Below are 23,631 nucleotides of genomic sequence, written 5' to 3' on the forward strand. Positions count from 1 at the left end.
CTCTTCTCCAAGTTGAAGAGCCCCAACTCTTGTAGCCTGTCCTCATGGCACAAGTGATGTATTGATTGGGTTTTAATAGCCATAAAGAACTGTAGAATCACTAATGTTACGAAAGACTTCCAAGATCACCGAGTCCAACCAATAACCAGCACTGCCAAGTCCACCACTAAACCATATCCCTCAGCATCTACATGGTTTTGAACACTTCCAGTAACAGTGATTCCACCACTGCCCTGGGCAGCCTGGGCCAGGGCTTGACAACCCTTTTGGTGAAGAAGTTTTTCCTGATGTCCAGCCTGAACCTCCCATAGCACAACTTGAGGCCATTGTTGTATTACCTGTTTTCTGAGAAAAGAGCCCAGCCACCACCAGCTTTCTTTAAGGGAGCTGTAGAGGGGAGCAATGAAGTCTCCCCTCAGCCTCCTCTCCTCCAGGCTGAACACCTCCAGCTCCCTCAGCTGCACATCCCGAGCCCTGTTGTCCAGACCCTTCACTAGCTTCATTACCCTTCTCTAGGCCTGCTCCAGCCCATCAACGTACTTCTTTGGAGTGAGGGGCCCAAAACTGAACCCAGAATTTGGGGTGTGGCCTAACTCGTGCCCAGTATAGAGGCACAATCCCTGCCCTTATCCTGCTTACCAGACTATTGCTCATCCAGGCCAGGATTCTGGTGGCCTCATTTTACGTCCCATAAATTGAGATCAGAGAACTTCCGACTCTGCTCACAGTATGCCAGTGCTTGGGGCCACACAATGAGAGGCAGCACTCCCCTGCTGCCTAAGTTTTATTTCCTTATAGCTGCAAAACTTGTTGATGTGTTACTGTGTCATGGACTGTGGAGACTTCTATCTTCATGGCAGCCATCAGTAGTCACCAGGATTCTGGGAAGGTCCTGTAAGTTTGCTCTTCTTTGCAGTTCTGTGTGATATAGTTGTATGTCCTCTCTTAACTTGCCTTGTCTGGACTGAAGATAACTTTCCTGGATATTGTAACATCCTCCAACATTTTAAGGTTCACCTCCAAAGAGAAACTAAAATTCTGGTGCTCTCCTGGAGTCTCAGCTTCCCAGTTGGCAGGACTCTGTTGTCACAAATAGGGTTGCCTCATCCATCTTCTGTCAGTACACAAGGTCCTGGAATGCCAATATGCACAGGGCTCCCCACACCCTCTAACAAACTGCTTAAGCCCAGCAATGCTGCGAACTGCCTAAAATTCAAGGAGTTGGTTGCATCTTTTAGGCTTCAGAAGATGGTCATGGATCAAGAGAAGCAAGAAGGTGTCTCCACAAAATGCTGCAAGAAGTCCATCATACGCCTGGTGCAGAGGCTTGCACAAGAAGGGCTCCTCAGACTCTACCATACCACAGTCATTCAGGATGGCATTAGTAAAAAGGTGAGTGCACAGGCCCTAGCAGCAGAAGCAGCTTTTCTCACAACCTTCTGATTTATTGAAGTATATTGGGCTGGAAATCATAGGGATGACTTCACATTCTGTAGCAGAACCCACAGCTGAGCTGCCCAGAAGCTACATGTCCCAGACTAAGCTACTGTGAAAAATAGATTAGTGCTTTCAATTATTGTGCTGCAGATAATTGTGAGACCAAGGAATAGTCCAAAGATCAAAGTCTCTGAATCTTCCTTCTGAGAGGTTCTGCTGCTTATCGGTTATGCAATTCATGGTTCTCTCCCTGCACTGTCAGGCTGCAATACAGTTCTGGTTAATCCCCTTCTGAAAGCCAGAAGTATATGAAAATTGTGAGTTAGTGTCTGAGCTGAAACGTGGAGAACAGGATCTATCTTTTTAAAAACAAAAATCCACTGATACTGGGGTTCATGGAAGCAAAATGTTTGTAGTTGTAAAGCTGGGGCTGGTCATTGTAACTCTAGGGCTGGAGCACCTCTGCTATGAGGATAGGCTGAGAGTCTTGGGGTTGTTCATTCTAGAGAAGAAAAGACTTCAGGGGGACCTTAGAGCTGCCATTTAGTACCTGAAGGGATCCTACAAGAAAGCTGCAAAGGGACTTTTTGTTAGGGTGGCTAGCAACAGGACAAGGGTCAATGGTTTGAAGCTGAGGGCAGGGTTGGACTGAAGCTTAGGAAGAAGTTCTTCAGTATGAGAGTGGGGAGACTCTGGAATAGGCTGCCAAGGGAGGCTGTGGATGCCTTCTCCCTGGAGGGGCCAGCCTGGATGAGGCCTTGAGCAACCTGGGCTAGTGAACGCCGTCCCTGCCCATGGCAGGGGCATTAGAGTAAATGATCTCTGAGGTCCTTTTCAACCCAAACCATACTATGATTCTGTGAAATGTGCCCTGCAAAATTCCTGCAGAGCACCTGTGGGATCTTACCAGTGTTGCCAGCAACAGCACATGTAAGTGTGACCTTGTGAGGTTGGGCTTTTCAGTTGTCCCTTTCAGGCTAATATTTGCAAGTTGAAGTGTTTGTCCCTCAAATATTGCAGATCTTAAAATACCTGAGGTTTGCAGAAGAGAAGTTAACTGTTTGCTGGTATAGGACCATAGGGACTGGCCTCTTGCTTAATACAAACTGGCCATAGCAGTTTTCATAGACTTACAGAATGGTTTGGAAGGGAGCTCCAAAGGCCATCTAGTCCAACCTCCCTGCAGTAAGAAGGGACATCCTCCACCAGATCAGGTTTCTCAGTTTTCATACTCTATGAATTCCTCTCTATGGATCCATCCATCCTGGCTACTGTTAACTAACCAGTCTGTTAATCTGACTGTTTGTGCAGCTGCTTAAGAGCCACTTACCCCATCAACAGCTTTTGGTTTCTGCTGCTCTGAACAGGTAGAGTTTGTTGTGCACCCTTCGGTGAGCCCTAACGATCCCCTTGTCAAAAGTGCCATCGAGCAGGTGCGCTTCCGGATCTCCAATTCAAGCACTGCAAACAGGCAAGTGGAAATCGTGGTCTGGGTGGCTTGTGGGGAGCTTGACCTACCTGGAGTGTGCAAAAAGAGGCAGAGGAAGTTAAAAAATAAAATAAAAAAAGGGGGCAAAAGAAAAGAAAAATCTCCTCAAAGCAATGGAAGCACAGAGATGGAGCAAGGTGCTGCATATCTCCTGAAGTCAGGAAAGCAAAAGAATTGAAGTCTGCTTAGCTTTTACCAAAAGCTGTGTGGTTTTGATACAGGCTTAAAGTTCCCCAGACACCAACCTCCCAAGAGCAGACTGAGGAAGAAAACCTGGGGCAAGAGGCAGTTCCTGATTCGGGAGAAGCACAAGACAGCTCTGGTAAAGCCGATAACAGTCGGGCAAGGAAGAGCGATGAAAAAATGGGCATCGCCCAGCTGAAAAACTACCACCCAGTTACAGGTACAGCTGACTCTGGGTTTCATGGATGAACAAGTCACTTTCAGATGTTGGGCTCTCCTAAGATACAATTGAGTTTTTTCTCCTTTTATAGAAGAAAAGTGGGGTTTACAATCAAGCAGTCTCACTATCCAACTTTTGCTTTGCTACTTGTTTCTTACCTCTGCAAACTGGAGTAGTTGCATTCATTACTACTTTATCGTTTGCAGCTTAATATTTGTAACCTATATTTACTTTCAACTGCCCATCTTTGCAGAGGTAGCTCCTTCTCCTGTTCTAAAGACACTGAAAACCTGTCTAGACATGTTCCTGTGTGGTCTTCCTTAGGTGAACCTGCCTTGGCAAGGGCATTGGACTAACTGATATCCAGAGAGCCCTTCAGGGCCCTTCCAACCTCTACTATTCTGTGTAACACATCAAAGAAAAAAACAAACAAACTCAGACCCAGTTCTTTTCTATTATGGATCCAAAATTCTGCACCTGTTGAATTTTATGATATTACCAGGGTTTCTTCAGTCTTCAGTGGCTGAATTGAACAGTAATTAAGTATCTTTCTAATATTCATAAAGGGAGAGCCTGGGGCTGTTTAGTCTGGAGAAGAGAAGACTGAGAGAGGATCTGATCAATGTCTATAAATATCTGAGGGCTGGGGGTCAGGAAGGAAGGGACAGGGACAGCCTCTGCTCACTTGTGCCCTGGCATAGGACAAGGGGCAATGGATGGAAACTGCAGCACAGGAAGTTCCACCTCAACATGAGGAAGAACTTCTTGACTGTAAGGGTCCCAAAGCACTGGCCAGGCCACCCAGAGAGGTTGTGGGGTCTCCTCCTCTGGAGACATTCAAGCCCTGTCTGGTTGTGTTCCTGTGACACCTGCACTAGATTCTATGGTCCTGCTCTGGCAGGGGGATTGGACTGGAAGATCTCCAGAGGTCTCTTCCAATCCCTAACATCCTGGGATCCTGTGAATACTCTCTCTATTTCTTCCCTCACAGTTCCAGGCCTTGGGCGTTCTCTTGGCTTCCTTCCCAAAATGCCCCGTTTGAGGATGGTCCACATGTTCCTCTGGTACTTAATTTATGGACACCCTTTAAATGAAACACAGCAAAAAGGAGGTAGTGACGGTGACAAAAAAGGCAGCAGTGAAGGGCTGGACATAAATGCAACTGTAATTGAAGCACAACCAGATGGGACCTTAGAAATAGTGACAGCTGAGGTGAACCCTGAAATCTCTGCGCAGGAGACTGAAGCAGAGCTCTCTAATCAAGCAGGTAAGAGGTGGCACATCCTGACTGCTACAGACATGGGCATGGTTCAGTGTAGAACTGCCATAAGTGTTTAACAGTAAGATTTCAATGGGAAAAAAACACCTGGAGTTAGAAACACAAATGGTTGAAATAAACACACAGCTGTTATTAATGGCTTGAAAGGGATCTCATGCAGGGACATTGTTCTGAAGAGTGAAGTAGAGCAGGGGAGTAAAATGCTGGAAGTTTGCTGCTAATTCAGTGAGTAGGATTTGAATTCTGAGTTGGGGTTGCTCAGCCTGGAGAGAACAGGACTGTGAAGAGACCTTATAGTGGCCTTCCAGTATTTGGAGGGGGCTACAGAAAAGCTGAAGAGGGACTTTTGACAAAGGCCTGCAGAGACAGAGTGAGGAGTAATGGCTTCAAACTGGAAGAAGCTGGATTGAGATGAGACATTATGAGGAATTTCTTCCCTGTAAGGGTGGTTAGGCACTGGAACATGTTGCCCAGAGAACTTGTGGAGGCTCCAAGCTGGGGAGTGTTCAAAGCCAGGCTGGACGGGACCTTGATCAAGATGATGTAGGAGGAGGTCTCCCTGCCTATGGCAGGGAGATTGTAACTAGATGATCTTTAAGGTCCCTTCCAACCCAAACCATTCTGTGATAACCTTGAGTAAACTTGCAGAAATGCTTTAGATTTCATTTCAGTAGTTACAGGGTTACAGTGAAGCCCTGGTTACAGCATTACTGCTTACACTAACTTAGAAATGTTGCTGCTGCTATTTCTTTGCCAAAAGGAAGTTGTAAGGGGGACAAGATGCATGCCTTACAAAGTGAAAAAGGGCATTAGAGGTAGTTGACAAACTGTTCTTCGTGCTATTTGGTATAGAAAAATAAATCATTGGATGAGTATCCAGAATGGTTTTATTTTTTTATAGAATGCTGTAAGGATAGTTAAGTCTTGGAGGAGACGATCTAAGTGAACAGCACAGTCTTAGGAGGGTAGTGTAAGTGCAATAACCATGCTTCAGAACACGGAAAATTCATTATATTGCTTGCTCTGAGGCATGCTCTGAAATGTCTGTGCAAGCTAAGGAAAAAGAGCAGACATAGCAGCCTGAATGTGCTTTGCCTTTCCAGAGTCCTCATCAACACTGTAGAGGGCCACTTAAGAAAAGATTGAAAATCAATGGCTTAGATCATTTTCAGGTCATTTTAGATGTACAGATCTCCAGCCTGTGAATTGCCAAATGTGTTCTGCTCCAACAGTCAGAGTAAAGCCACTGCTGTGTGAGTTGTGCCTTGCCTGGATCTCAGCCACTCTTCTTGTTCCTAGTGTATGTGGATGATGTGTCCTGGACGCGCTTTGTCCCTCCTCTGCCCACGCACAGGGAGTTTGGATTTGGCTGGGCTCTTGTTAGTGACATTCTTCTCTGCTTGCCTCTCTCAATCTTTGTTCAGATAGTGCAAGTCAGCTACAAGGTACAGTGCCTCTTTTGGGTTACGCTTGGTTTACTTTAAGGTCCACTGAGACCACACTTGGAATACTGTATACAGTTCTGGGCTCCCCAGCTCAAGAGAGACAGGGATCTACTGGGGAGAGTCCAATGGAGGGCTATGAGAATGACCAGAGGCTAGAACATGTCTCCAGTGAAGAAAGACTGAGAGACCTGGGGCTGTTGTCTATTTAGTCTGGAGAAAAGAAGGCTGAGAGGGGGTCTTATTGATGTCTGTAAATACCTGAGGGCTGGGTGTCAAGGTGAAGGTGCCAGGCTCTTTTTGGTGGCTCAGTGTTAGGACAAGGACCAGCAGGTACAAGCTGGAACACAGGAGGTTCCACCTCAGCTTGAGGAGAAACTTTATTGGTGTGGTGGTGCTGGTAGGGCAGGCTGCCCAGAGAGGCTGTGGAGTCTCCTCTGGAGACTTTCAAAACCCACCTCGATGTGTTCCTGTGTGACCTGCTCTAGGTGATCCTGCTTTGGCAGGGGGATTGGCCTCCAGGAGGTCCCTTCCAAACTGTAATATTCTGTGATTGTGTCTGATAATGGCAACTGTACCTGTAAGCAGTAAAAAATACCCTCTTGGTCTGTTTAAACAAAACCAGGCATTGGAGGTAGACACTTCTGTTCTTGATAGCTTCTTCTATTGCAAAGCTAGTTGCTTTTACAGTCACTCTGAAAACAAATATCTAGCTCTGTACTACTGCAAATGCATATTTTGCAGAGGTTTTTCAGTCTCCCAAGCCTCCTTTGCCTCGTTGATTAACAGCAATAATGGTACAGCATTTTACAGAGCTTACAAAATATTTCAGTTGACAGTTCTGGCAACAAGCTTGATACTTGAAAGGTTATAGCTGTATTTCATGTTTTGATTAACTTTAAAGTAATTCTATTTCACATTTGGATTAACTTCTCTAATCATTCTAGGTGGAGGGGCTGGAAGAGTTTTTAAATGATCCTCTCAAAAAGCACACTCTGATCAGATTCCTTCCAAGGTCGGTTCGGCAGCAGCTTCTCTATAAAAGGTAAGGAGATAAGTCAAAGTCAGTGGCTCTAAGGGAGGAAACAGCAGTGGGTTTCTGTTTTTTCCTGTTTCTGTCAAAGGGGGCATTGTTACTTAAGGCTCATCAGTCTTCTAGGCACAGCTTGCCAAATTGTATTTTTCTCTCCCAAATAGATGGTAATAAGAAACTAATAAACAATATTCATGCACGCTGTCAGGCAGTGTTTGAGAACTGAGAGCTTCTGTCCTTCATAACTCATCAGAATGTTGCTTCTGTATAAAACACACTCCTGACTGCTGCTAAATTCAGAATTTAGTAGAGTTTAAATGTTGCTGTCCTTCATAAATTTTTCAGAAGCTGCCACACTTCACAGTTCCTGCCTCTCGTACGCACCATTCAATTTCCACGCCTGCTCCCAGCAGCGTGTCTGCCGTTGTTGGACATTCTTCAGCTAGGAGATGTGAAAATTGAAGCTGGACTGAAGATAGGAAGGGAAAGCACCATTAAAAAAAACGTGATTTGAATGTGTGGAATCCACAGCACAGTGTTCATTTCCCCAGACAGCCACTGCTAAGGAAGGGAGTTTGAATGGTTGGAGGCTTTGGATGTTAGGAACAAGTTCTTTACCATGAGGGTAGTGGAACACTGGAACAGGTTGCCCAAGGATGTAGTTGAGGCCCTGTCCCTGGTGAGAAGGGGAGACTTAGAGAGGACCTTATCCCTCTCTACAACTACTTGAAGGGAAGTTGCAGTCAGGTGGGGGTTAAGTTCTTCTCCCAGGCAACTTGTGACAGGAACAGAGGTCTGAAGCTGTGCCGAGGGAGGTTTAGGTTGGGTATTAGGAAGCACTTCCTCACAGAAAGGGAGATTAGGCACTGGAATGACCTGCCCAGGGAGGTGGTGGAGTCACCATCCCTGGAGATCTTTAAGAAAAGATTGGATGTGGCACTTAGAATCACAGAATCAGTAAGGGTTGGAAGGGACCACAAGGGTCATCTAGTTCCAACCCCTACCCTAGTTCAGGCTGTCCAGAGCCTCATCCAGCCTGACCTTAAACACCTGGAGAAGGGGCCTCAACCACCTCCCTGGTCAACTCATTCCAGAGTCTCACCACTCTCAGAGTGAAGAACTTCCATCGCTTGGTAGCATATTTTTGCTGGTGTCCTGCTGTTAGGTCATAGGCTGAACTTGATGATCTTGGAGGCCTTTTCCAGCCTTGTTGATTCTATGATATTCAAGGTGAGGCTTGACAGAGCTCTGGGCAACCTGATCTAATTGAGGATGCTCCTGCTGACTCTGGAGGGGGTTGGACTGGATGATCTTTGGAGGTGCCTTCCAACCTAGACCATTCTATGATTCTATTTGCAAACCTGCAACCTGTCACTGGTGAGCAGTGCTGGACAGTATCAGCTGGCAGGGCTGGTGGCTGGCTCAGCTTTGCAATTCCTCACCCTTAACTTGTGAAATCTTAATTAGAAGGGAACTGAATTTATAGTGATGTCAGGAATTTGCTGTCTCCAGCTGACAGGTTTCTGCAAAGCAGTGTGACCTGCATCCAAGTGATCTCTGCCCCCCATTGCTTCTAACTCAACCCAATTTACTTCAGTGTTTTCTGGGCTTGTCAAACAATCTCTGTGAGCGCCAGAGAAAAATCTTGCCAAAAGACTGCACAGATCTTTGTGAGTTCAATTGGGCAAAGATGAATTTTTGACAAACTCTGAGACTAAATCTTGCAAAAGCTTCCAAAAGCTCCCAGAGTGTTGCCATCCAAGGAGGTGCACAGCATGGGCAAAGCTGTAAGTAACTTAAAGCAGTTTTTTGGAGCAGTAATTCCACATAACCTTCACTGCCAGGATCCCTCTGTAACTCCTTCCATGTGCACATGCAAAGGCTTCTTATCAGCCTTACTGAGCACTTAGCAGCCTGTGTTTAGCACTCCTGTTTTGTTACTCAGGTCTTCTTTTCATAACACAGAAGTGTCTGCAGATCTCCTGGTGCTCTGACCTTGTCTGATTCGTGTTTACATTTGATATTTCTGGTTAATCTTTTTCCTTTGGTAACACAATTTCAGTTAATTTTCAGATGAAGTACTGTTTCTGATTTGAGGAAAGGGAATTTGGAGCTTGAGGCTAGTTCTGTATTTCCTATAGGCTGACAGTTCAAACAACAAAATACCACTTGACTCAGGGTTTGCTGCAGCTGCAGGTTACTGCGCAGACAGGGCATCTTTTGTGCTGCCACTGTTCCTGTTTTCATGAGTGCTAACTGTGCTGCTCCTGATGTTGTTGCAGGAGGTACATCTTCTCCGTAGTAGAAAACCTTCAAAGGTTATGTTACATGGGACTGATACAGTTTGGGCCAACAGAGAAGTTTCAAGACAAAGACCAGGTAATTTTTACTAAATATCTGTTATAAATGTAGCCATTAACCTGCATGATACTTGTCCAATGAAGCAAGTGCAAGGTTTGGGGTTGTTGTAATTTTACATTAGTACGATACTGATGTTTCAGATTTCCATGCCAACCTCCAGATCTAGGTGGCACTGAAAGTTGTGCATAGTTGTTGCCTCCTCGTCTGGAAAGACACTGCTGAAGGATCTTGACAGGCTTGAGAAGTGGGCCAGTGCCAACTGCATGAGGTTCAGCAAGGCAAAGTGCAAGGTCCTGCACCTGGGTTGGGCCAACCTCAGGCACAAATCCATGCTGGGAGCAGAGTGGATTGAAAGTAGCTCTGAAGGAAAAAACTTGGAGTTGTTGATTGGTGAGAACATCATGGGCCAGCAGTGCCCTCAGGCAGCCCAAAAGGCAGCTGTGTGCTGGGCTGCAGCCAGAGCAGTGTGGGCAGCAAGGCAAGAGAGGGGATTCTGCCCCTTGACTCTGCTCTATTGAGACCTCACCTCCAATCTTGGCCCCAGTTCTGGCCTCTCCAGGATAAGGACACAGAGCTAGTGAAGTGAGTGTAGAAGAGGCCACAAAGATGATCTAAGGGCTGGAGCAGTTCTGCTGTGACAATAGGCTGAGGGAGCTAAGGGGTGTGCAGCCTGGAGAAAAGAAGACTCCAGGGGGACCTCAGAGCTGCTTTCCAGTACCTGAAGAGATCCTACAGGAAGGCCATAGAGGGACTTGTCATGAGGTTGTCTAGAGACAGAAAAAGGGGGAATGGTTTGGAGCTGAGGCAGAGCAGGGTTAGACTGGAGCTTAGGAAGAAGTTCTTCAGTGTAAGGGTGGGGACTCTGGAACAGGCTGCCCAGGGAGATTGTGGCTTCCTCCTCCCTGGAGGTGTTCAAGGCCAGGTTGGATGAGGCCTTGAGCAGGTGAGTCCAGTGGAGAGCTGTCCCTGCCCATGGTGGGTGGCAGGGCTGGAGCAGATGATCTCTGAGATCCCTTCCACCCTGAGCCATTCTAGGATTCTATGAAATGTGCCATGCTGAATGTTGCACACAGTAATGGTCGGGGAGGTTTGAGGTGATGAACAATGAGCATGCCACCTTCTATCAGGGTGTTAGGCCCTGGGTATCTGACAGAATAAAGTCACTGATCAGGGTAACACCATTAGATTGAGCAACACCTTGTTATACACAGGGGACAGATGCCTAGGAGAAGGCAGTCCCAACTGGAGAGTTTGTGAGAGGAAAGATAATTAGGCCACACACACATCTCTTCAAATTCTGAGTAAGAGCTTGTAGGAAATAGTCACTCTCTGTGGATACTTGGATTATCCTGTGCACAAGGGGGGAAATAAACTGCTCTAAGTCTGGAAATGAGCTTTCTGTGTGCCTGGCAAGGGAAGTTTGGGATTACAGTGCAGCAAGGTGGGGATAGGTGTGTCCTCTGGCAGAACATGGCCCAAAATAGCAAAGATTGAGCAAAAGCTGAACAGTCCTGAACTAGATGGTGTCGTGTCCTGCACATTAGGCAGTCTGAACTGTTTCCACCCAGCAGCTTGACACGTGGTGTGTTTGACAGGTCTTTGTGTACATGAAGAGAAATGCTGTGATTGTTGACACCACCATCTGTGACCCTCACTATAACCTGGCTCACAGCAGCCGTCCGTTTGAGAGGCGCTCGTACATTCTGAACACCATGCAGGACGTGGAGAACTTCTGGTTTGACCTGCAGTATGTCTGCCTCAACACACCTCTGGGTATGCCCCATCGCCTTTAGTCTATTCTGTTCACACCACAGTTCCTCCTTCTGCCTTAAAACTCGAGGTAGGCTCTGTTTTGTTCCCTTGGCTGGTGCATCCAAGAGGAAGAAAAAGCTGGAAGTTCTGTCTGTCTGAATTCTGAGATCCAAGAAAAACTCTACACTTCCAGTTTTTCAGAGCAGTGCTAAGGGAAAAGAATTGGTGTCCTGTCAGAGGTGGGAAATTAGCTGCTAATAGCCCTCTTCGATCCACTTGTTGAAGAGCCTTTTGGAAAAGAGTTACAAGCCCGTTTTCACCACAGCTCTCTACTGGGCTGAACAGAGATCCCTTTTCCTTGGGAAGATGTTGCTAAGCCCAAGTTAGATTAGGAGTGGAAGCTGAGGTTTATGGACCCAAGGTGTTTTGGAGTTTAGTTTTCTATTTGGGCCTTTTACATGTTTTAATGGGTTATACAACTGGAAGAACACAGAATAAGAAAGAAATGGCAAATAAGATCTTCCTCCTGAAACCCTAAACAGCACTGTTCACTATTTCTGTACTTCAGTCTGCCAGGCAAAAGGATCTCTTTGTAATTTGTCTTACTTTTGTGTTCAAGCAGTTATGTGAAAAGGTTTCTTACCTGTCTGCCAAATGGTGCTGTGTTTGTAACTGCAGCTTGCGCAGGCTGGTCAGGCCATGGTTACTTCTAGCCTCCCAATTCACCAGTTTGCATCTTTATGGAAGCTTTCTTGTGTTCCAGTTCAGTATTCACCATGTTGAGCTGGAAAACAAAATTGTTGTCTGCTAGATATAACTTCATACTGAGCCTGTAGATCAGACACCTGCTAGAGACCCTGGCCTGCCCTGTTGTCTTTATAGCAAGAGCAGCCAAAAAGTAGCAGTAAGGCAGAAATTGGATTCTCTTCTTGCCTTTGAGTTTTGCCACGCTAAAACCATCTCATGACTCCTCTGACCTCCAGCATAGAAGTGGTGGCTGTGCAAAACCTTCACATTGTGTTTCAACAGTCACAACCTGCCACCCTGTTGGTTACGGATTTGGGTGTCAGGGAGGCTGTGATCCATGCCAGCTGCTGCCTCCCAATTCTTCGCCCTGAATACAATTTTGGCCAAGTTAGTGCCTTGTACTGGAGGTTAACTGGAACACCATTAGCCTCTGTAGCAGGATTTATTGAGAAGAGCTCCTGTTTGGGAGCAGTAGTTTGCCATAGCAGAGTGGACTGAAAATGGGTGGATGTCTCCTTGCCCTGATAGTCAAAACCATTTGTGTGTCCAGGGGTTGTTCGCTGTCCTCGTTCCAAGAGAAGCAATCTTCAAGAGGAGGAGACTGCCATAGACATGGAAATGGAACAGGAGTCAGCAGTGGATAAACACAACCTGGAACGCAAGTGTGCAATGCTGGAGTACACCACGTAGGTCATTCTCATCCTTGCTCTTTTGGCCCACACTATGCAGTCCACTTCTGGGTTTGAGGCTGCTACTCAATGGCATGTGCAGTTCAGCCTCTAGCTTGTGTATGTGCTTAAACAAGCTGTAGTGCACTGCAGTGATCAGTGCTTGATAGTCAGGGTAACAAATGCAGAACTCTGGTTGCTTTTTAATTCTATGGAAGATTTTCCCTACACTTGTCCTGAGACAGTTCCTTATCTGAGCAGGTATCTTCCCTAGCCTGTGGCAGGAACAGTGCTGAGGACAGAGGTTAACACAGCCACTGGAACTTAGTTAACAGTAATTAAGTTGCTCTGGGTGCAGTCCTCAAACATTAAATACCAGGGATGAAAACTTCATGGAACAGTGTTGCCATGCTGCTGCTAGAGCAGGTTAAGGGAAGGAGCATTTCTGCATCTTTTTTTCTTTCTAAGCCCTACATAGGGAGTGCAAAGGAAGGGTTCTGCTTATAGCACACACTCGCCTAAGAGCAGCTCAGAAGGCACTGCCTACAAAATCACCACTGTCCATTTGATTGCTCTTCCTCTTAGAGGCAGCCGGGAGGTAGTTGATGATGGAACTATCCCTGGAGATGGGTTAGGAGCTGCAGGTCTGGATTCCAGCTTTTATGGGCATCTCAAACGCAACTGGATCTGGACAAGCTACATCATCAATAAGACTAGGAAGGTGAGTCTTGCTTAGAATGGATATACTGGAATGACTGCTCCAAACTTTAATATTCTTAAGGTTGAGATACTGGTAGCACAATGGTGCTGCTTGCCTGCTTTCTCAGTCATGCATCTCAGTTAGGCTCTGCATCGCTGGAAAGAAATAAATGCCAGGTGTGGCAAATCTCAGTGCTGACTGAATGAAGGAACTGGATGTAAATTTTATCTGCACTGAATTTGGTAATGCATTCAACTGAAGCAAAAATACTGAGCAGTTCAGACTACTTAGTGGTGCCTTTCTGAAGTGGAGATTTTGTCAGATGAGTGAAACGTCTAGAACAAGGAAATAACAAAATTAACTACTGGGAAGCTAGGGGTGAGAAAAAGGTGAATGAGAATGGCCATGCCAGTGCTGGCTGATGTCCTGCCTCTCTGTTTGCCAAGAAAATATTGGTAGGGAGGGCTGGATAAGCAAGGTAGATGTATAGTGATGTTTCCTTAGAACCTTCTTCCAGCTGCTTGGAAGTCTGCTCAAGGACATCCTAAACTTGAGGGTGATGTTTCAGAGCTGCTTTTTCTTCTAGCATTAGTCTAATTGTTTTTTTGGACACAAGTAAATCTTGAGTGTCCACAACCTCATGCAGCATTGTGTTTCAGAGTCCTGTCATGTATCACCATGTTCTTTGGATGGTTTAAGCTCTGCTAATTGCAGTATTAAGGGAAGCTGTAAAAATTATTCTTCATTATCCTTTCTGTTTCCCATTACCATCTTTTTTTAAAGAGTGACAGCTACTAAACTGCTTAGCTGTGCCCAGCAGGGAACCTGCTCTTGTTGCCTTCTTTTTAACCTGGTCTAGTTCTACTATATCCTTTCTAAGGTGAAAGTAGAATCACACACTGCATTCAGTAGCCAGGCAGGGATTTTTATAGCTGCATAGTGCTGCTCTCCTTTCCTAAGAATTCCTTACATTTGCTTTGCTTTTTGAGCATGACCAAGCACTGAACAGGTACTGCCACAGAAATATCTTAAATTACACTACCCTGTGTAGTGGTCAAATGAAAGCTTATCAGTCTAAACAAGAGCTGCTTGGGATTACCTCAGGCAGGATCATTTCACTCTGAATTCCATCTCATGTTCTGATTGTAGAGTCTCCCTCTCTGAGGATGTTCCAAAACCCATCTGAGTGTGTTCCTGTGTGATCTGCTCTAGGTGATCCTGCTCTGGCAGTGGGGTTGGGCTGAATGAGCTTTCAAGGTCCCTAACATGCTGTGATTCTGTCACTTGGTTGTTAGACATGGACAGGACCTTCTGCAGTTCTTCGATCTTGCCTTTCCTTTCTACAGCTGTAACCAACCTCGGTCACCATCTAATTCCATACAAGATAAACTGGCTTTGCTGAGAATGGCAGAACTGCCTTGCAATCGGTTTAGTCTTAGGTTTAAGACGGATAGAATATGTTGTAGGAGGTACTCAATCAGTGTTTATGCCTGCAATCTGGTTTTGTGCTTTTAAAAAGTTCCTTTGGAGTGTAAAATGGTTTTTGAGAAGACTATTCTACAGGAAATTCTGCTCAGCCTCTGTAGCAGAGAAAGAATCAAGTATTTCTTTACCAGTGATGACTTCAGAAAATCTCCTTAACTACAGAAGTAGTTCTAACCTTCTAATCTTGCGGTGATTGCAGTATGATTTAAGAACAGCTCTAAAGCTGTGGTAGTAATAAAGAAAGACTTGAAAAATCAAACACATTATAGTCAGGGATGTTTTACTTTACACTGAAAATGTATTTCTGATCCTCCTCGAGGGATGATGTGCATAGTGATGTTAAAACCAGTGCCCTTCTTTTGCATATCACCTGTTTTAAAGCTGTCTTGTTGTAGGAAAACACAGTTTCTGAGAATGGACTGACGGTGAGACTCCAAACCTTCCTAACCAAACACCCCCTGCCACTCAGTACTGGAGGTAAGGTGCTGGGGTCTGCAACTCTATTATAGCTGTTACTGTCTTTTATCAAGCCCAGTGTGGAGGATGTGGGTTGTGCCTGCCTCCTTACAGTAATCTGAGATGCTTCTGGGGCAGTAAAATAGATAACCGATGGCCCAGGTTGTTCCTGTCTCATTGCAATGATTTAGGATACTTCTGGAGCAGTAAACCAGATGTGTAAATAGTTTGCTATAGAACCATCACTTCTGTCCTTTGTAATTTCTAATGTGCAGTTTGCAGAGAGCCAGGAGGGATGAGTGTTTTGTACAGCTGGGCACTGTTACAATTGCACAGCCTCGCATTGAGGAGGAGGAGGAGGAGGAGGAGGAGGAGGAGGAAATGGTTCAGGCTGAACACAAAACTTCATCTCAGTTCCTTTGTTTGTGCACTGTGCACTAGGCTTGCTAATTTCTCAATGGTTCCTTAGGTACGTGGGATTTTATTTTGTGAGCTGCTGTGAAAGTGGCATGAAACAATAGGACTAAGAAAAGGCAAGTCTGAGAGGGCTCCTGTCTTTTAACAGACCGAAACTTTGGCATTTGCTCTGTATACCTTAATCTTAGAGAATGCAGTTGCTGCAAGGCTCCACTGTAATATCTGTCGTTTTAGGTAACAAAATTAATATTTTGGGAGAAGCAAAGGTAGGATCTGAGTCACTTGTCCAAAGAGAGGAATGCGTTGAAATAACTAAAGAACCAACCCAGGATCGAACCAAACGTGTGAGAGGTGGAAAAAGCCAAAAGAGGAAAAGGCTCAGGAAAGATACTGGGAAGAAGACAAGGAAGAAGAAGAAAGGCAAGTAACTGAAGAGCAGCATCCTTTTGTTGTACAGGCCTGCTGGGAGCTGCTTTAGGGAGCTGCTTTAGGGAAGCTGATGTAACTGTCACAGTGTGGGATTTGGAAACTTCCTGGCCAGCTCTTTGGATTTCCTCCTTCAGCCAAGAGTTTCTGACGTTCTGAAGCTGTATTCTAGCTCTGGAGGAGAACCACAGCATGCTGCTCCCAGGGTGTGACTCCTGAGTGCAATACTGCACTCTGCAAAAGAATTCTAATTGTGGCTGTGCCAGATCAGCTTTGTGCACTTCACCAGCAGCTTCTGATAGCTGGTGATAGATTCTCCAGGATCAGTTAGCTTGTTAACCAAAGGCTTGGAGAATTTTCCTGATCAGTTAGCTTGCTAACCAAAGGCTTGGAGAGTTTTCCTGATCAGTTAGCTTGATAACCAAAGTGTTTGTTTTCCCATTCCTTGGAGAGGAGCTAATGTATTCTACTTCCTAAACTGCTACTTCCTTCCGTGCTTTTGTCTCTCACTCTTACAAACTCCACCTGGTGCTGACAGTACCTGTGACAGAGTTTGAATTAATCGGGGTGGGTAGTGCTGAGTGTCCTTTTTCTTTTGTCCCTGGATTTGTTAGAAGAGGACTCTGTAGAAAAAAGCAAGAGGCTGCGCTACCACGACGAAGCTGACCAGAGTGCGCTGCAGAGGATGACTCGGCTGCGCGTCACCTGGACAGTGCAGGAGGACAGCCTGCTGATGCTGTGCCGCATCGCCAGCCATGTGCTGAATGCAAAGGTACCCACGGACCCCTGCCAGAGAGCTCCTAGCAGCCGAACACAGAATCACAGAATTAACCAGGTTGGAAAGACCTTGGAGATCATCGAGTCCAACCTATCACCTAACCCTTCTAATTAACTAAGTGCCTCATCCAGCCTCCTCATAAACACCTCCAGGGATGGTGATTCCACCACCTCCCCGGGCAGCCCATTCCAATGCAAATGACTCTTGCCGTGAAGAACTTTATCCTAACATCCAGCCTAAACCTGCCCTGGCACAACTTGAGGCTGTGTCCTCTTGTTCTGTCCTTAGTTGCCTGGCAGAAGAGACCAGCCCCACCTGGCTACCGCCTCCTTTCAGGTAGCTGTAGACAGCAAGGAGGTCTCTCCTGAGCCTCCTCTTCTCCAGGCTGCACACCCCCAGCTCCCTCAGCCTCTCCTCACAGGGCTGTGCTCCAGCCCCCTCACCAGCCTTGCTGCCCTTCTCTGGACATGTTCAAGCACCCCAACATCTTTCTTAAATGGAGAGGCCCAGAACTGGATGCAGTACTCAAGGTGTGGCCTAACCAGCACTGAGTACAGGGGCAGAAGGACTTCTCTGGTCCTGCTGGCCATGCTATTCCTCATACAAGCCAGAATGCCATTGGCCTTCTTGGCCACCTGGGCATATCTCAGCACTCCTAGGAATTTACCCTGCTTCTGAGACAGAAGTGAACTCCAGGGGCATTTCTTCTTCTAGGTGAAAGGGCCCTTTGTCCCGTGGCAAGTGGTGCGGGACATCCTGCACGCCAGCTTTGAGGAGTCCCTGGATAAAACCTCTCACTCGGTTGGCCGACGAGCTCGCTACATCATCAGGAACCCACAGACCTATCTCAATTATAAGTAAGAAGGGGTCTGTTCTTCATGTGGTGGTGGGTTAGGGACTTCCACCCCCCTCCCAATTAAAATTTACCAGACTGGCTGTTGTAGGTGGGAACTATAGGGTTAAAACTCCTCTAGGGACTAGAGGAGTCTAGGGGTGGACACAGGAAAAGTGTAAATTGTTATTCATAGAATCAGTCAGGGTTGAAAGGGACCACAAGGATCATCCAGTTCCAACTCCCCTGCCATGGGCAGGGACACCTCACACTAGATCAGGCTGTCCAGACCTTCATCCAGCCTGGCCTTAAACACCTCTAGGGATGGGGCTTCAACCACCTCCGTGGACAAGCCGTTCCAGGGTCTCACCACTCTCATGGTGAAGAACTTCTTCCTAACATCCAGTCTGAATCTACCCATTTCCAGCTTTGTTCCATTCCCCTCAGTCCTATCACTACCTGACATCCTAAAAAGTCCCTTCCCAACTTTTTGTAGCCCCCCTTAAGATGCTGAAAGGCCACAATAAGGTCACCTCGGAGTCTTCTCCTCTCCAGACTGAACAGTCCCAACTCCCTCAGTCTCTCCTCACAGCAGAGCAGCTCCAGCCCTCTGAGCACCCTCGTGGCCCTTTTCTGGACACCTTCCAGCATCTCCATATCCCTCTTGTCACAGGGGCTCCAGAGCTGGACATAGTACTCTGGGTGGGGTCTCACCAGTGTGAAGCAGGAGGGGAGGATTGCTTCCCCTTGCCAGGCTGCCCATACTTCTCTTGATGCAGCCCAGGATCTGGTTTGCTTTCTGGGCTACAAGAGCACAGTCACAGCTCCTATTGAGCTTCTTATCCACCAAATGCAATCCCGTAATTCTGCTATCTCTTTGTAAGATGGCAGCACGGCCAGCATTCCCTCCTTTCCTTTCCCTCTTGCCTGCCGTGTATTGCAGGAGCTACTTATCCGTGTAAGGAGGGGACCTCTCTGGGGCGTCCAGAGGCTTTGTTTGGGTCTGTGGGTGGCAGAGGTGCTGAGGGAGCAGGATTGGAGCAGCAGGGATTGTAGATCAGTTTTGGGTTGGGGGAATGTTCAAGGGGGTCGCTACGTATCCTGTATGTGCACTGTGATTTTTCCTTGTGTCTTTCCTTCCAAATACAATTCTGCATTTCTCCCCAGTTCATTTGAAAGAGTCTCATCCTGTCGGCTCTTCAAAAGCCACACCACCAGCTCAGATGGCTTGGAAGTGAGCTAAAACTCTATTTACAGCAAAGCTAAATTTACAAGCATATGTACAAAATCTATTTACCATTACATACACTTTAGAAATAATCCAGAAACCAAATCTTCCCCTCTGGACAAAGAAAGCCCAGAAGGGGCCAATGCCACCCTCTCTCTCCTCAGATAAAAAACAACCAGCAAAGCTCACCTGCTATCTGATTAGTCAAGGTTAGAGAGAGAAGCAAACAGATCCAGTGCCCAAGAGCAAAGAAGAAAGAATTGTTTATACTTTGGCTTTTTCTACCTCTTAGCAAACCAATGAATGAAACATACTTTATCATTATTATTATCCTTTTACAAGCAGTGATCCAATTTAGTTAGATTCTGCACTGACCTTTCAGGAAAGTACCAATTTCTCTCAGTAGAATATTCTATTCGGCCTTAAACCACTACATTTCACTGAAGGCTAAATTCTCCTGAAATTCAATGTTTTTGTCTTCTTTCCTGGGGCTTTTTTTCCACCCTTGTGCTATCAAATTTTATTGAAGGGGGAAAACTTCATTTATGTTGAATATCTTCACTTGTGTCTGTTGTAGAGTTTGCCTTGCTGAGGTTTACCAGGATAAAGCCCTCACTGAAGATTTCATGAATAGAGAAAACAATTATGAAGATCCCCAGGTAAGAGGGAGGCCTTCTAAAAGGTCACAGAGTGCTTCATGCTGTTGGGATTCCTAAGTGCTCTGTTTTGCTTGCTGTGATTTCACAGCTTCTCTCTTCTGGACCCTTAAAAATAGCACTGGCATAAAAATGCAGCAGCATTGCTGCTTTGGGAGTAAAGTGGACACAGGCAGCTTCCCAAAGGCACAGCACAGCACTTCTGGGCCACTAAAATGTTGTGTTTTCATTGTGCTTGTTTATAAACATCCCTGACTGAGCATCTCTATGCATTGATTTTACTGTTGGGTTTTTTTTTAACATCTCCTCAGCCTCGTTATCTGAGCAATAAAACATTTTAGTTTCCTGTGTTCTCTAATTCTGGTTCCTTGTTGAAATAATGTCTTAGCTTGCCCTGATTCGATCAGTCAAAAGATTTTCTTTCCTTTTTCATCTTTTTTGTGGCTTATATCAAGCACAACTTCACCTTGAAAAGTTGTTTACACTTTCAGTGCAAGCAATTCCATTTTGAATGCAAAACTGTCAGAAGTGAGACATTCATGGCAAGATTTTCTGGGGTTTTATCCAGGGATGACAACTGATATTGCTGTCAGAAAACCCCAGCCAGTTCTGTTGGTAGTTTGTGTTCAAACAGAGTAGTTGTTCACTGGTGGGACATTGCTGAAATGTGTCCCCATCCCCAAAATCTATCTTTGGAAGCACGTAAAGATTTGTTTCCAGAGAGACACAAAGAGAAACTTGTTCCTCTTGGGTAACAGGTGTCCTCCAAGCCATGATGCTACAGACTTAATGGAGAACACAATAAAGCCTCTGAAGGATACGAAGAGAAACAAAGACTTAGCAGAAGCTTAGACTAAGTTCTAGCAGGAGATCTGAGGCTGTTAATTCAGTACAATTGGTTCAGTAAATCAGCAGACACAACCTCCACGGAGCAGTTCTGTGCTCTCATGTGTTGTTCTGTTCCTGACTTTAATTCAAACCCAGCTATTTCTACTAGAATTTTTCCACGAATGCTTTTAAGAGTAGAGAGTCTTTTTCCACTTCAAGATACTGAGGTCGATAACATTTCTGTCTCTTCTTTCCTAAGGTTTGTGCAAAGGAGTTTAAAGAGTTTGTGGAACGACTGAAAGAGAAATTCAGTTCAACCCTGGGGAACCCTAATCTTGAGATTCCTGATACCTTGCAGGAACTCTTTGCCAGGTATTCTGATGATGGTGCTTCTGACTCTGCACATGAGCTGAGACAGTGAGAGGAGGGCAGAGGTCTTCTCTGCTATGCATGATTTGAGAGGCAGTGGCTTTGAGCTGGAAGAGGGCAGATTTAAGACTGGAGATCAGGAAGAAATTCCAGTGATGGTGGGGAGACAGGAGCAGGTTGCTCGGGGAGGTTGTGGATGTGCCTTGCCTGGAGGTGTTCAAGGCCTTCAGCAGCAACCTGAGATAATGGGAGGTGTCCCTGCCCATGGCAGGGAAGGTCAGAACTGGATAATCTTTAAGGCCCCTTCCAACTTCAAATAAGCACATTCTGTGATTTGTGCTCTCAGAATCAATAGAAGTTTCAGTAAATACAGTAACCAACATTTCTTCAACTCCATTCTTGCTAAATACATAGAACTGACTTTAAGTTAACCACACAAGCTTGCTTATTTTAAACCATTCTCATCTTTCTAAATAAGGCTTTCAAACCAGAAATTCACAATGTTGGCTTTTCATGAATTGTCAAATCCTCAGCTTTACTGACAGAGCTGTTGGTACTTGGGTGTAGAAGGCTTCCTTTTATTGCTTTCCAGCTTCACTGGCCCTCTTTTACATCACAGTTTGTAGCTGGTTGCTCAGCTAGATTATCTCAGTGCTGCCAAAGCTGCTGATACAGAAGCGCTGTGCTGAGCTTTGTATAGCATTCTCCAGCCTCAAGGCCCCTCAAAGCCTTTGTGGTGAATAACGTTTGGAGAGAAAGGTGAAAACCTAGGTTTCAAACCTTGCCATGGTGACAAATTCATCACCTTTGTAGAGTCTCTTACTTTGGGAAGAGCTGCACATTACAGTGGAGATGTCACCAATGGGAACTGGGAGTCCAACAGAACAGTAAATCTGTGCAGCTGTGTGCTGGCTCCTTGTCAGTGAAGTGAGGAAGATTCATGTGAACAGGTCTTTTAATTTTTGATACTTGTGCTGAGAGCTGTTGGAGCAGAGCTCCCTGTGCTGTTTCAACACTTGCCTTGTTAGCAGTTGCACTTGTCAGCCCCTGGGTTTCATGGCTTATATCACAGAATGTTACTTTCCTTGCAGTATTTTCCCTTTTCTTTCCCTTAACTAGATTTCGAGTCTTGGCCATTGGAGAAGACAGAAATCAGCACACAAAGGAGGATAATCTGAACAGGTGAGTAGCAGTAGCACTGCTGTTGGCACTGCAATGCTACAGCACCCCTCACAGCTGTGAAAGTCATACATAAAATCTTCTAATTCAGTTTTCATCCTGAGGACAACAGTGTGTGTTTTCTGTGTGGGTGCTGTATCATAGGAGAAGATGTTATCAGAGAACTTTTGTTTTGTGTCAAGTTACCTGGACTGATCAAAAAATTCAGGCTGGAAAGTCAGAGGAAATGTGACAGGCTCCTTTTAGGTGAATGATCCTTATCTGTAGTGATCTCGTGCCTTTATGCTTCAGTTCTAGAGGCAGGTGATGGAGTCTGTATGATTGGATGCACATTTGTATGCTTTTGTGCTGGCTCAATAGTTTGGTACCTCATGCTCAAGAATCTCTATGAACTAGTAACTCTTTTCTTCTTTTTTCTTGCAGTGTCTATGATATCCATTTCCTAGTGCTCCAGAATCTGATTCAGAGCACACTGGCACTCTCAGATAACCAGATGATATCTTGCCAATCATTTCAGGTACAGAACCTGGACCAAATTTTACTGATTATAGAATCACAGAATTATTCAGCTCAGAAAAGACCTTTAAAATCATTGAGTCCAACCATCAACCTAACACTGCCTAGTCCACCACCAAACCATGTCTCTCAACACCATGCCTACACATGGTCATACAATCCTGAAAAGATTCTCGTTCCTACCTTGACATATGCCTTTTTCAAATGGAGGAAACACAGAAACTTAGATTTGTATCCTTTCTGTAGGAGTTGTTCCTTTCTGCCTTTAGGAAATTCTGTATTCTTGACAGCTTTTCAGTATGTGGCTGTCCTCTCTGAGGAGGAGATTGCAAGACGTGAGGCTGAAGCAGACCCCAAAAGCCTTATGAAATAAACTCCACATCCTTCCCACTGTGTCAGACACAATTTAGTGCCCAATTGAGCAGCTGGAATGATGCTCTAGAAGAAATACCATAAAGGCAATCCTAATATCCAGCTGACACTGGGTGTTGGGGAGTCTCTTCTTCAGTGTTGGACCACAAAAATACATCATCTTTATTTAAAGATAAAAGTTCAAAGGGAGTTTATCTCCTCAGCAGACAGGAGTGGATCCTAGAAAGCCAAGCTCACAGACTCTAAAATGATAGGAAGAATCAACCAAAATGTGTTGCAGCATTTTCCAGGTATCATTCTAGAGGGAGCCGTTCTGAACATCAAGTGTTCTCTAGTAGGTAGTTAATTTAATTGGCATTCACTGTGGACAGCCTGGAGGCCTGCAAAAGGCCTCCAACTGCGTCATGCAGTAAATGTCAGTGTGCATCGTTTCCACTCTGGCCAGGAGCTCCATCTTCACTTAGTGAAGGTGAACCTCAAGCTGCTGAGTCTGGCAGTGGATTCCAGAGCTAACTGCCTTTTCCTTTCAACTGGGGGTGTGTGTTTCTGCAGACCTTCCGTCTGTACCAGGAGTACCAGGATGATGTTCTCCTGAAGGCCTTCCTGGAGTGCCAGAAGAGGAGCTTGGTCAACCGCCGGCGAGTCAGCCACACGCTGGGTCCCAAGAAGAGTAGGGCTTTGCCCTTTGTGCCCATGTCCTATCAGCTCTCTCAGAGTTACTACAGGTGGGTGTCACAAAGGCCATTCTCTGTGTTCGAGCAAATCAAAGAGTCTTGGT

At 45.7% G+C, this 23,631-nt stretch overlaps 1 protein-coding gene and 1 long non-coding RNA gene across 3 annotated transcripts in view; one reads left to right on the forward strand and one right to left on the reverse strand.

The window, feature by feature from the left end:
- Window positions 1–23,631, forward strand: part of GTF3C1 (general transcription factor IIIC subunit 1) — a 48,730-nt gene that overhangs the window by 14,448 nt on the left and 10,651 nt on the right. For both annotated transcript variants that reach the window (XM_064153094.1, XM_064153095.1), the window contains exons 12-30: window positions 1,239–1,392; window positions 2,805–2,908; window positions 3,148–3,329; window positions 4,321–4,596; window positions 5,908–6,053; window positions 6,998–7,095; window positions 9,366–9,462; window positions 11,040–11,217; window positions 12,494–12,629; window positions 13,197–13,332; window positions 15,192–15,273; window positions 15,904–16,089; window positions 16,710–16,867; window positions 17,588–17,730; window positions 19,511–19,592; window positions 20,677–20,789; window positions 21,906–21,968; window positions 22,389–22,482; window positions 23,406–23,578. In XM_064153094.1, coding sequence (XP_064009164.1) covers window positions 1,239–1,392; window positions 2,805–2,908; window positions 3,148–3,329; window positions 4,321–4,596; window positions 5,908–6,053; window positions 6,998–7,095; window positions 9,366–9,462; window positions 11,040–11,217; window positions 12,494–12,629; window positions 13,197–13,332; window positions 15,192–15,273; window positions 15,904–16,089; window positions 16,710–16,867; window positions 17,588–17,730; window positions 19,511–19,592; window positions 20,677–20,789; window positions 21,906–21,968; window positions 22,389–22,482; window positions 23,406–23,578 — 2,601 coding nt within the window. The remainder of the gene's footprint in view (window positions 1–1,238; window positions 1,393–2,804; window positions 2,909–3,147; window positions 3,330–4,320; window positions 4,597–5,907; window positions 6,054–6,997; window positions 7,096–9,365; window positions 9,463–11,039; window positions 11,218–12,493; window positions 12,630–13,196; window positions 13,333–15,191; window positions 15,274–15,903; window positions 16,090–16,709; window positions 16,868–17,587; window positions 17,731–19,510; window positions 19,593–20,676; window positions 20,790–21,905; window positions 21,969–22,388; window positions 22,483–23,405; window positions 23,579–23,631) is intronic.
- LOC135180575 (uncharacterized) lies at window positions 751–2,841 on the reverse strand. Its single transcript, XR_010304493.1, has 2 exons — window positions 2,768–2,841; window positions 751–1,728 (listed from the first exon to the last, which is right to left on the reverse strand). It is a non-coding gene; the product is annotated as an uncharacterized LOC135180575 (long non-coding RNA).

The sequence above is a fragment of the Pogoniulus pusillus genome, chromosome 13, assembly GCF_015220805.1.
Source record: "Pogoniulus pusillus isolate bPogPus1 chromosome 13, bPogPus1.pri, whole genome shotgun sequence".
Classification (NCBI taxonomy): domain Eukaryota; kingdom Metazoa; phylum Chordata; class Aves; order Piciformes; family Lybiidae; genus Pogoniulus; species Pogoniulus pusillus.